Source organism: Lissotriton helveticus, chromosome 3_1, assembly GCF_964261635.1.
Source record: "Lissotriton helveticus chromosome 3_1, aLisHel1.1, whole genome shotgun sequence".
In the NCBI taxonomy this organism is placed as follows: Eukaryota; Metazoa; Chordata; class Amphibia; order Caudata; family Salamandridae; genus Lissotriton; species Lissotriton helveticus.
This window is the reverse complement of record NC_136061.1, coordinates 31,763,667-31,776,656: the sequence shown is the minus strand read 5'-3', so window position 1 is coordinate 31,776,656 and position 12,990 is coordinate 31,763,667. Positions and strand designations below refer to the sequence as shown.

The window sequence follows — 12,990 nt, the reverse complement described above, 5'->3', positions numbered from 1 at the left end:
ACAGCAGAGTATGTGAAGGCGTGGATGTGACAGCAGAGTATGTGGAGGCGAGGATGTGACAGCAGAGTATGTGGAGGCGAGGATGCAACAGCAGAGTATGTGAAGGCGAGGATGTGACAGCAGAGTATGTGAAGGCGAGGATGTGACAGCAGAGTATGTGGAGGCGAGGATGTGACAGCAGAGTATGTGGAGGCGAGGATGCGACATCAGAGCATGTGGAGGCGAGGATGCGACATCAGAGCATGTGGAGGCGAGGATGTGACAGCAGAGCATGTGGAGGCGAGGATGTGACAGCAGAGCATGTGGAGGCGAGGATGTGACAGCAGAGCATGTGGAGGCGAGGATGTGACAGCAGAGTATGTGGAGGTGAGGATGTGACAGCAGAGTATGTGGAGGCGAGGATGTGACTGCAGAGTATGTGGAGGTGTGGAGGCGAGGATGTGTTAGCAGAGTATGTGGAGGCGAGGATGTGTTGTAGCAGAGTATGTGGAGGCGAGGATGTGACAGCAGAGTATGTGGAGGCGAGGATGTGACAGCAGAGTATGTGGAGGCGAGGATGTGACAGCAGAGTATGTGGAGGCGAGGATGTGACAGCAGAGTATGTGAAGGCAAGGATGTGACAGCAGAGTATGTGGAGGTGTGGATGTGACAGCAGAGTATGTGGAGGTGTGGATGTGACAGCAGAGTATGCGGAGGCGAGAATGTGACAGCAGAGTATGCGGAGGCGAGGATGTGACAGCAGAGTATGCGGAGGCGAGGATGTGACAGGAGAGTATGTGGAGGTGAGGATGTGACAGCAGAGCATGTGGAGGTGAGGATGTGAGTGACAGGAGAGTATGTGGAGGCGAGGATGTGACAGCAGAGCATGTGGAGGCGAGGATGTGTCAGCAGAGTATGTGGAGGCGAGGATGTGTCAGCAGAGCATGTGGAGGCGAGGATGTGTCAGCAGAGCATGTGGAGGCGAGGATGTGACAGCAGAGTATGTGGAGGCGAGGATGTGACAGCAGAGTATGTGGAGGCGAGGATGTGACAGCAGAGTATGTGGAGGCGAGGATGTGACAGCAAAGTATGTGAAGGCGAGGATGTGACAGCAGAGTATGTGGAGGTGTGGATGTGACAGCAGAGTATGCGGAGGCGAGAATGTGACAGCAGAGTATGCGGAGGCGAGGATGTGACAGCAGAGTATGCGGAGGCGAGGATGTGACAGCAGAGTATGTGAAGGCGAAGATGTGACAGCAGAGTATGTGGAGGCGAGGATGCGACAGCAGAGCATGCGGAGGCGAGGATGCAACAGCAGAGTATGCGGAGGCGAGGATGTGACAGCAGAGTATGTGGAGGCGAGGATGTGACAGCAGAGTATGTGAAGGCGTGGATGTGACAGCAGAGTATGTGGAGGCGAGGATGTGACAGCAGAGTATGTGGAGGCGAGGATGCAACAGCAGAGTATGTGAAGGCGAGGATGTGACAGCAGAGTATGTGAAGGCGAGGATGTGACAGCAGAGTATGTGGAGGCGAGGATGTGACAGCAGAGTATGTGGAGGCGAGGATGCGACATCAGAGCATGTGGAGGCGAGGATGCGACATCAGAGCATGTGGAGGCGAGGATGTGACAGCAGAGCATGTGGAGGCGAGGATGTGACAGCAGAGCATGTGGAGGCGAGGATGTGACAGCAGAGCATGTGGAGGCGAGGATGTGACAGCAGAGTATGTGGAGGTGAGGATGTGACAGCAGAGTATGTGGAGGCGAGGATGTGACTGCAGAGTATGTGGAGGTGTGGAGGCGAGGATGTGTTAGCAGAGTATGTGGAGGCGAGGATGTGTTGTAGCAGAGTATGTGGAGGCGAGGATGTGACAGCAGAGTATGTGGAGGCGAGGATGTGACAGCAGAGTATGTGGAGGCGAGGATGTGACAGCAGAGTATGTGGAGGCGAGGATGTGACAGCAGAGTATGTGAAGGCAAGGATGTGACAGCAGAGTATGTGGAGGTGTGGATGTGACAGCAGAGTATGTAGAGGCGAGGAAATGTCAGCAGAGTATGTGGAGGCGAAGATGTGACAGCAGAGTATGTGGAGGTGTGGAGGCGAGGATGTGTCAGCAGAGTATGTGGAGGCGAGGATGTGTTGTAGCAGAGTATGTGGAGGCGAGGATGTGACAGCAGAGTATGTGGAGGCGAGGATGTGACAGCAGAGTATTTGGAGGCGAGGATGTGACAGCAGAGTATGTGAAGGCGAGGATGTGACAGCAGAGTATGTGGGGGCGAGGATGTGACAGCAGAGTATGTGGAGGCGAGGATGAGACAGCAGAGCATGTGGATGCGAGGATGTGACAGCAGAGCATGTGGAGGCGAGGATGTGACAGCAGAGCATGTGGAGGCGAGGATGAGACAGCAGAGCATGTGAAGGCGAGGATGTGACAGCAGAGCATGTGAAGGCGAGGATGTGACAGCAGAGTATGTGGAGGCGAGGATGTGACAGGAGAGTATGTGGAGGTGAGGATGTGACAGCAGAGCATGTGGAGGTGAGGATGTGAGTGACAGGAGAGTATGTGGAGGCGAGGATGTGACAGCAGAGCATGTGGAGGCGAGGATGTGTCAGCAGAGTATGTGGAGGCGAGGATGTGTCAGCAGAGCATGTGGAGGCGAGGATGTGTCAGCAGAGCATGTGGAGGCGAGGATGTGACAGCAGAGTATGTGGAGGCGAGGATGTGACAGCAGAGTATGTGGAGGCGAGGATGTGACAGCAGAGTATGTGGAGGCGAGGATGTGACAGCAAAGTATGTGAAGGCGAGGATGTGACAGCAGAGTATGTGGAGGTGTGGATGTGACAGCAGAGTATGCGGAGGCGAGAATGTGACAGCAGAGTATGCGGAGGCGAGGATGTGACAGCAGAGTATGCGGAGGCGAGGATGTGACAGCAGAGTATGTGAAGGCGAAGATGTGACAGCAGAGTATGTGGAGGCGAGGATGCGACAGCAGAGCATGCGGAGGCGAGGATGCAACAGCAGAGTATGCGGAGGCGAGGATGTGACAGCAGAGTATGTGGAGGCGAGGATGTGACAGCAGAGTATGTGAAGGCGTGGATGTGACAGCAGAGTATGTGGAGGCGAGGATGTGACAGCAGAGTATGTGGAGGCGAGGATGCAACAGCAGAGTATGTGAAGGCGAGGATGTGACAGCAGAGTATGTGAAGGCGAGGATGTGACAGCAGAGTATGTGGAGGCGAGGATGTGACAGCAGAGTATGTGGAGGCGAGGATGCGACATCAGAGCATGTGGAGGCGAGGATGCGACATCAGAGCATGTGGAGGCGAGGATGTGACAGCAGAGCATGTGGAGGCGAGGATGTGACAGCAGAGCATGTGGAGGCGAGGATGTGACAGCAGAGCATGTGGAGGCGAGGATGTGACAGCAGAGTATGTGGAGGTGAGGATGTGACAGCAGAGTATGTGGAGGCGAGGATGTGACTGCAGAGTATGTGGAGGTGTGGAGGCGAGGATGTGTTAGCAGAGTATGCGGAGGCGAGGATGTGACAGCAGAGTATGTGAAGGCGAAGATGTGACAGCAGAGTATGTGGAGGCGAGGATGCGACAGCAGAGCATGCGGAGGCGAGGATGCAACAGCAGAGTATGCGGAGGCGAGGATGTGACAGCAGAGTATGTGGAGGCGAGGATGTGACAGCAGAGTATGTGAAGGCGTGGATGTGACAGCAGAGTATGTGGAGGCGAGGATGTGACAGCAGAGTATGTGGAGGCGAGGATGCAACAGCAGAGTATGTGAAGGCGAGGATGTGACAGCAGAGTATGTGAAGGCGAGGATGTGACAGCAGAGTATGTGGAGGCGAGGATGTGACAGCAGAGTATGTGGAGGCGAGGATGCGACATCAGAGCATGTGGAGGCGAGGATGCGACATCAGAGCATGTGGAGGCGAGGATGTGACAGCAGAGCATGTGGAGGCGAGGATGTGACAGCAGAGCATGTGGAGGCGAGGATGTGACAGCAGAGCATGTGGAGGCGAGGATGTGACAGCAGAGTATGTGGAGGTGAGGATGTGACAGCAGAGTATGTGGAGGCGAGGATGTGACTGCAGAGTATGTGGAGGTGTGGAGGCGAGGATGTGTTAGCAGAGTATTTGGAGGCGAGGATGTGTTGTAGCAGAGTATGTGGAGGCGAGGATGTGACAGCAGAGTATGTGGAGGCGAGGATGTGACAGCAGAGTATGTGGAGGCGAGGATGTGACAGCAGAGTATGTGGAGGCGAGGATGTGACAGCAGAGTATGTGAAGGCAAGGATGTGACAGCAGAGTATGTGGAGGTGTGGATGTGACAGCAGAGTATGCGGAGGCGAGGATGTGACAGCAGAGTATGCGGAGGCGAGGATGTGACAGCAGAGTATGTGAAGGCGAAGATGTGACAGCAGAGTATGTGGAGGCGAGGATGTGACAGCAGAGTATGTGGAGGCGAGGATGTGAAAATAGAGTATGCGGAGGCGAGGATGTGACAGCAGAGTATGTGGAGGTGAGGATGTGACAGCAGAGCATGTGGAGGTGAGGATGTGACAGGAGAGTATGTGGAGGCGGGGATGTGACAGCAGAGTATGTGAAGGCGAGGATGTGACAGCAGAGTATGTGAAGGCGAGGATGTGACAGCAGAGTATGTGGAGGTGAGGATGTCAAAGCAGAGTATATGAAGGCGAGGATGTGACAGCAGAGTATGTGGGGGAGAGGATGTGACAGCAGAGTATGTTGAGGAGAGGATGCGACAGCAGAGCATGTGGAGGCAAGGATGCGACAGCAGAGCATGTGGAGGCGAGGATGTGACAGCAGAGTATGTGAAGGCGAGGATGTGACAGCAGAGTATGTGGAGGCGAGGATGGGACAGCAGAGTATGTGGGGGAGAGGATGTGACAGCAGAGTATGTGGAGGCGAGGATGCGACATCAGAGCATTTGGAGGCGAGGATGTGACAGCAGAGTATGTGGAGGCGAGGATGTGACAGCAGAGTATGTGGAGGCGAGGATGTGACAGCAGAGTATGTGGAGGCGAGGATGTGACAGCAGAGCATGTGGAGGCGAGGACGTGACAGCAGAGTATGTGGAGGTGAGGACGTGTCAGCAGAGTATGTAGAGGCGAGGATGTGACTGCAGAGTATGTAGAGGCAAGGATGTGTCAGCAGAGTATGTAGAGGCGAGGAAATGTCAGCAGAGTATGTGGAGGCGAAGATGTGACAGCAGAGTATGTGGAGGTGAGGATGTGTCAGCAGAGTATGTGGAGGCGAGGATGTGTTGTAGCAGAGTATGTGGAGGCGAGGATGTGACAGCAGAGTATGTGGAGGCGAGGATGTGACAGCAGAGTATGTGGAGGCGAGGATGTGACAGCAGAGTATGTGAAGGCGAGGATGTGACAGCAGAGTATGTGGGGGCGAGGATGTGACAGCAGAGTATGTGGAGGCGAGGATGAGACAGCAGAGCATGTGGATGCGAGGATGTGACAGCAGAGCATGTGGAGGCGAGGATGTGACAGCAGAGCATGTGGAGGCGAGGATGTGACAGCAGAGCATGTGGAGGCGAGGATGAGACAGCAGAGCATGTGAAGGCGAGGATGTGACAGCAGAGCATGTGGAGGCGAGGATGTGACAGCAGAGCATGTGGAGGTGAGGATGTGAGTGACAGGAGAGTATGTGGAGGCGAGGATGTGACAGCAGAGTATGTGGAGGCGAGGATGTGACAGGAGAGTATGTGGAGGCGAGGATGTGACAGCAGAGCATGTGGAGGCGAGGATGAGACAGCAGAGCATGTGAAGGCGAGGATGTGACAGCAGAGTATGTGGAGGCGAGGATGTGACAGCAGAGCATGTGGAGGTGAGGATGTGAGTGACAGGAGAGTATGTGGAGGCGAGGATGTGACAGCAGAGTATGTGGAGGCGAGGATGTGACAGCAGAGTATGTGGAGGCGAGGATGTGACAGGAGAGTATGTGGAGGCGAGGATGTGACAGCAGAGCATGTGGAGGCGAGGATGTGAGAGCAGAGTATGTGGAGGCAAGGATGTGTCAGCAGAGTATGTGGAGGCGAGGATGTGTCAGCAGAGTATGTGGAGGCGAGGATGTGACAGCAGAGTATGTGGAGACGAGGATGTGTCAGCAGAGTATGTAGAGGCGAGGCTGTGTCAGCAGAGTATGTGGAGGCGAGGATCTGACTGCAGAGTATGTAGAGGCGAGGCTGTGTCAGCAGAGTATGTGGAGGCGAGGATGTGACTGCAGAGTATTTGGAGGCGAGGATGTGTCAGCAGAGTATGTGGAGGCGAAGATATGTCAGCAGAGCATGTGGAGGCGAGGATGTGTCGGCAGAGTATGTGGAGGCGAGGATGTGTCAGCAGAGTATGTGGAGGCGAGGATGTGACGGCAGCCCACCACGATGCCTGTCCCAGAAGCCCCCGTGTATTACCAAGGTGAAACTTGAGATGGGAAAGCCTATACTCTTATGAATACTGAAGACGGAGACTCGAGGAAGAACACAGAGTAGATATTTCAGAATAGCTGAGACTCCAAGGAAGGCTGAAGGAGGGAGGAAACCATAGATATTCAGGAGCACAGAGCAGGACAGCAGGAGGGGAAGCCTTAACTGAGGTGGACTGAGGCTCAACATCCTTTCCTAGTCACGCTAAGATCTGCATGCGTTCACTTCCACCTACTGCCCACAGTGCCACTGGCATAACAATAAAGTTAGCTAAGCTTGTTACCTTGGAGAAGAGTTGTGAAGATATGACACAAACGGAAGATACAACTGCTGATTACAGCTAGGACACAGAAATGTGATATCATTGGAGTCTTTTAGTGCCAGGGCTTCCCTCCAGGATGGTCAGACGTCATAATCTGGTGCCCAGACATAAAGATTTGTATATCAGAGTTGACAAGACTGCAGCGTCTATGAAGACAATGACACCCCGAAGGAGGTCTACATGTTTGGCACGTTATGTTTCAAAGTGTTGCACTCCACCTAGTGGCAAACCTCCACCATCACCCCCACCTAACCCCCACCCCCTTTTGCTGGTTTTGAAGAATTATGACTGCATCAGTCGGGAGACTAGGGAGCACTGTGATTGGATGGCAGAGTGCCTGGCAGCCAATCACTTCAAAGAGCTCTGTCACTCTGGGCCGCCCTGAAGGCCCATGCGGGCTCCGCGTTGAGGCCCATGCTTCCTCCACTGGGTTCTCCTTTTCAGGTGTTAGTTGTCAGAAGTTAGTGGTTCTACAAAGTAACTGGTGTGGCCTTTTTAAACTGCATAAGTAAAGAAGTTGAAGCCTTTACAATACTTAAATAATGTATAATTATGATCTAGTTTAGTCTCATAGTTTATCCACTGTGAGCTCCAAGCTGTAATTCATTTTGGAATTTACATTTTAAATAAGTCAACATAAACTGCAGTCTCACCTTTTCACGGTCACTCAAGGCTGCAAACCTCTTCTTTTCCGCCTCTTCGTCCTCTTTTCGTTTCTTCTCTTCCTTTTCTGCTTTCTCGCGCTGCTTCTTCAGCAGCTTCTGAGCCCGTTTCTTCTCCTCCTTCTTGGCTTCGAGCTCCGCAGTCAGGGGTTCTGGGATCTTGAAACAGGTGGTAGAGGAGAGACATGTTTACTACCAAAAGAAGCCCGAAAGCTGAAGACAAAAAGAGGGCTGAAGAGTGAGAGCTAAAGATACATGAAGATGGAGCAGAGACTAGAAGAAGGCCTAGTCTGTTAATGGTGGTAGAAGAAGATGGTTAGTGAAATAAGCGACAGAGAGAGTCAGAGAAGTGAGAAAGGTGAGGCAATGGTGAGATACTAGTAGCAAGTAGCAAAGAGATACCCAAAGAAGGAGAGGAAATCCAGAGAACACTAGAGAATCAAGAGAAACCAAGGGGATAGAAGTCTTTCCAGCCCCACTGAAGTGTGAACTCTATAATTTGATTTTGGATGACAAACTTATAGCTCAATTTAATCTAAGACCTGAAATCACCCATTTACCATTGACCCTCTAATGCCCCACATCAGGAACAGGGAGAAATAGTTGTCGAGAGGGAGGCTTTCAGAAATGATCAAGTGTGAAACAATGCTCTTGATACTGTTATTTTCTCTTGCCAATGGTTTTAAGATAAAACCCGTATTTATTTTCTTGGTTCTTTAGTAACATGAATATATAGTGAAAAATAAATTAGACCCTTTTAATAGCCTTGGGGGCGCATACTAGATAAGCGGACCTCCATCGGGCCCACACCAGGTAGATATATCTAACCTTGAATGACAAAAGATGCACAAATTCACTCAGTCATTATTTATGCGACAAAACATCTTCCCACATCCTGAAGCCTCCTATGAAATAATGCAGCCCTTGGCTCAGTAACGGGTGGACCTCCCTGTAGCAGTAAAACCTTGAAGTAAACACAGACTGTATCACACTCGACCATTACATGGGAGGATTTGTGGCTCACCTCACCTTACAAAACTGCTTCTGCTCAGTGACGTTGGAGGGCACTTCTTTATACACAGCTTTCTTTGGGTTCTGCACTTTGACCTTTCCAAATGTGATTCTTTCTCCGCTCAACTGGGTCAGATTGACTGGTGTGTTCTGGGTCAGCGTCCTATTGCATGATCCACTTTCGGCTAAGCTTTTGCTGTAGGCAAATGGTCTCAAACTTCCTTCTAGCATGTGCTGGACTCAGCTGTTGTGAGGAGTTCAGATCCCACAGCTGCAAAGCAGGCCAGACGCATCATCCTTCCACCACTATGCCGGAGGTTGATGTGAGATTCTTATAACCATATTCAAAATGTTGTTTTTCGTCAAAAGGTGCTGCATTACAGCCAAGCACCTCCACTGGGGTTTTATCTGGCAAGAGGCCAGAAGTTGGGTTTCATCCAGGAGCTGGTTTGCAAACCTAAGCCCAAAAGCAATGTTTTTTGGTGAGAGATTCTTTCCCTGAGCTTTAATGAAAGCCGCGTCTGTTGAGTCTTTTCCTAGAATCATCAACAATAACGTTCACCTAATTGACAGAGACCGGTAGATATCGCTTTGTGTTTTTTTAAGATCTTCAGAAGCAGCAAACAGTCTGATCTTGGTCTGAATTCACTAGGACATCCACTCCTAGGTAGATTGGCGATTGACTTGAAGTGTCTCCATCTCTAAATTATCTCTAATTGTGGAATGATGGCCTCATATGTTTAGGGAACAGCTTCAGAGTCCTTCTTCTACTGACAGCAGCAACAATTCTCCCTTAAGACCGTCACAGACACCTTTGACCTTTGGCAAGGTGTGTTACCACACACCTGAATGCTCCAGACCAAACTGGCAAACCTATACACACTGGTAGAAGCAGCTCGTGATAATCATGTGCACTTCTATAGCATCTCCTGATTTTAATGATATGGAAGCAGTAAAGTTGCTCTTACTTTTTTACACAATGCTTGTGAATGTTGGGTGTTTTTTCTGTTTAATAAACAATAACAGTGAAATGTGCATGCATTATTTGTCAAATTAAGTTAGATTTAGCTGTGATTAGGCCTTGGTGTCAAAGCATGACATTTACAATGGGTGTACGATCTGTTTGCATCACTGTGCATCACTGTGCATCACCTGCTTTGTTCCGTATGGGGGACGCCTTCGGTAGTGATGAGACACGTTTGCAATACTGAAAGCACCGTCCTTCTTACGCAGTCCAGAGGGCTACAACACCAATTTTCAGTATTTGCCTTATAATTGCAATTTCATTGAGGAAGATGGCGGTGTGAGAAAGTGCCCTCTTTCTTGCATGGCATGCCCCCACATAGGCCCTGGGCTCCTGCTAACCAGGCACCCAGGGCCTATGTTCCTTCCCTAAAACTGCATTGAAGCCTAAACCCAATTGGCATCTCCGGCATCATGTCAGCCCCTGGTAAATGGTACCACAGGTACCCAGGGCACTGTGACCAGAGAAGGCCCATAAGGGCTGCAGCACTTATTGTGCCACCCTCAGAGGCCATGTACCCGGACACTCGCACACACACTGCCCTTGCAGGTTGCGTATCTTGGTGCAGAACAAAGTGAAGAGTCGACATGGCACACATCCCTGTATGCCATGCCCACAAACCACTGCCCTGGCATACATCAGTCACCCCGCTAGCTGGGTGCCCTATGCCAGTGGTGAGGGTACAGGTGCATGAGCCCTGTACCCCGGTCCATTCCTGGGCACTGTAAGTGCAGTGCTGCCATTAAGAGTATATGGTGTTGGGAGTTTGTCATTACGAACTCCACAGCACCATAATGGCTACACTGAAAACTGGGAAGTTTGATATTAAACTTCTCATCACATTTAACCCACACTGATGCCAGTGCGGGACTTAATGTAAAATGCACAACAGAGGGCATCTTAGAGATGCCCCCTGAAACTCGACCAACCTCTAGTGACCTGACTGAGTGGCTGCGCAGGCTGCCACCACCAGACATGTTTTTGGACCCCTGGGTCGAGAGCTGCTGCTCTCGGGGGCCTGAAACAATGCACATCCTGGGATGAGGTGCCAAGCCTCCTCCCCCAGGATGGGCAGGGTTCACGAAGGAGAAGCTTCAAAGCCATGCCGCCTTTGTGAGCCTCTCCAGACCATTTGCTGCTTTCAGCAACTGGTCCCCACTGGTTCTAGCCCCCATTTTGGGTGGGAGAACCGGTGGGAAAAACAAGTGAGGAAGAGAGGTGTGCCCACCTCTGCCAACTCCACCCCTAAGGTGAGGGAGGCGAGGTGAAGCACAACCTTGAGTCCCCGTCATCTTGAGGATGGGGGACCCAACCAACCAGGGACAAGCTCCTGCCCCTCTCCCACTGGAGAGTGGCAGAATAGGGGGTGTACCCACCCCAGGGTAGGGACCCATTGGTCCCTGCCTTTACATACCGGTAACTCCCCTGAATGTATTATTTAGGGGCACCCTGAACCATCCTTCCTCAGATCCAGAAACCACAAGAAAAGAAGAGAAGAAGGATGAAAAGCCGTGCAGAGCTAACAAGAGGGCGATGCCCACTGACTTGGCCCCAGCCCTACAGGCATGTCTCCCCTCAAACCTGCTCCTGCGAAAACCTCAAAAACCCCGGAGGACCTGCCTGCATTCACTTCAAAGACTGAATATCCTGTGAACACAGGACTTGTTCAAACTGCAGCTTCTGGTGCCAGCTCACTCTGCACCCGCCAAACCCGGCTCTAGCTAGAGTGGAAAAATACCACAAGGTGGTCCCCTTGGCAATCCTGACCCCAGATCCGGTGACCCCTGACCTGCCTCAAGCCTTCAGACGAGGCCTGCAGCCTCAATCCAGAGGACCCCTCCTACCTCGACTAGAGCCGGTAAGAAAATCCAACATAACAAGGCACCCCTGCACCCAACACCCCACGGCCTTGTGTGCCCAAAACAACAGTGCCTAACCAACCCTCAACATCCCAACTTATCCCTCGAAGTGGTGGTCGCACCTGGAAGATCCTTGTCCCCGAGCCTGCAGTGTTTCTTTGTCCCAGAGGTTCTCCATTGGAAACAACAGGGCACCCAACCTCAAAATAGCACTCTGCACCCGGCCGCCCTAGTGCCACTGAGGGTGCACCTTTGGTGCTACTTTGGCCCCCAACTTGCCCTGAGCTAAACCCTAGGAGCTTTGCTCCCACAGCCTTGTGGCGTGCTCCAGTAGATTCCAATTGAACACATTGATGCCGCGAGGCATCATCAATTTACCATGTCAGACAGCCAGGACGTACCGGTGCCTCCAGTCCAGCACTACTCTTATTGATAAATACTGAATAAAATTCCATTATGATATTGTTTAACGGTGAGAAATACCCCATCAGCAGTGTATCCAGAGAGCCGGACAGTATTAGTCTCTGTGTGACTGTCTGAATGCCCAGAGTGTGCCCTGTGTGTGCCACCTCTGCACATCCACCGACAGCAGTGTATCCGAAGAGCTGGACAGTATTGGTCTCTGTGTGACTGTGAACACTCTGAATGTGACCTGTGTGTGCCACCTCTGCACAGCCACCGACAGCAATGTTGGTGGCTATCCTCCATAGGATAACACTGGGCCTCAAAACTCTGCACCGAGCCGCCAGAGTGCCGCTGATGGTGCAATTCCAGTGCATCACTGACCCTGGGAGACCCCCTGAGTCTAACCCCAGAACCTTAAATCCCACAGTCGTTTAGTTACCTGCAAACTGATAACATGTTTTTCCTCCATAGGATAACATTGACAATTTTCCTTCCAAAAAAACAACTAAGTGTGGAGTTTTGAAAACTGAAAATATTCTTTAAAAATTGCACGAATAACAAAAACGCATTTACTCACCTGTCCACAGGAAATGTAATAGTGCTGAATCTAGGTATCCAGCACTGCCAGTAACTTATTACTGAAAAGTATTCAATGCTTACCTGCACCAGGCTTGCTTGGTTCTAAAAATAAACAACTGTATATTTTTTATACAAAAAGACATGGGCCATTAGTTCTTATTGCCCCAATTCTTTTTTTTAGAATGTGTAATAAGGTGTGAAAAATGACAACAAGGCAAATTTAATTCGAATAATTTGAACGGGATGACGTCATGACCCATGCCTGCTTGCAGCATTGGCTCTCAAATCTTAACAAGGTCCTCTTTCATAAAGGCCTGACATCTCGGGCACAATTGGACGAAATATTAATTATGTTGTGTTTGACTCACAAGCTTGTTTCAGACTTTCCTGAAGTTGGGCCTTTGGTAGACTGTGGACAAAATTCAGGTATTCAGTTCCAACCAAACTATTCTTTAATCTGTATCAAGTCAACACGCTTACTATGATGTTAATATGAACTGAAGGGCCTACCTTAGGGGTGATTTGTAGGTGTAAAGTGCAGTGACTGGGATAGAAGGAAAACTTTATATCAAGAGTGAAAGGTGCATGCACCATTTCACACCGACTGCAATGGCAGCTCTGCAAACACAGCTTGCATGGGTTCCTATGGGTGGCACAATGCATGCAGCAGCCCATGGGAGAC

At 51.0% G+C, this 12,990-nt stretch overlaps 1 protein-coding gene across 3 annotated transcripts in view; it reads right to left on the bottom strand.

The window, feature by feature from the left end:
* Positions 1-12,990, bottom strand: part of ANKZF1 (ankyrin repeat and zinc finger peptidyl tRNA hydrolase 1) — a 145,058-nt gene that overhangs the window by 28,360 nt on the left and 103,708 nt on the right. For all 3 annotated transcript variants that reach the window (XM_078679153.1, XM_078679152.1, XM_078679154.1), the window contains exon 14: positions 7,422-7,589. In XM_078679153.1, coding sequence (XP_078535279.1) covers positions 7,422-7,589 — 168 coding nt within the window. The remainder of the gene's footprint in view (positions 1-7,421; positions 7,590-12,990) is intronic.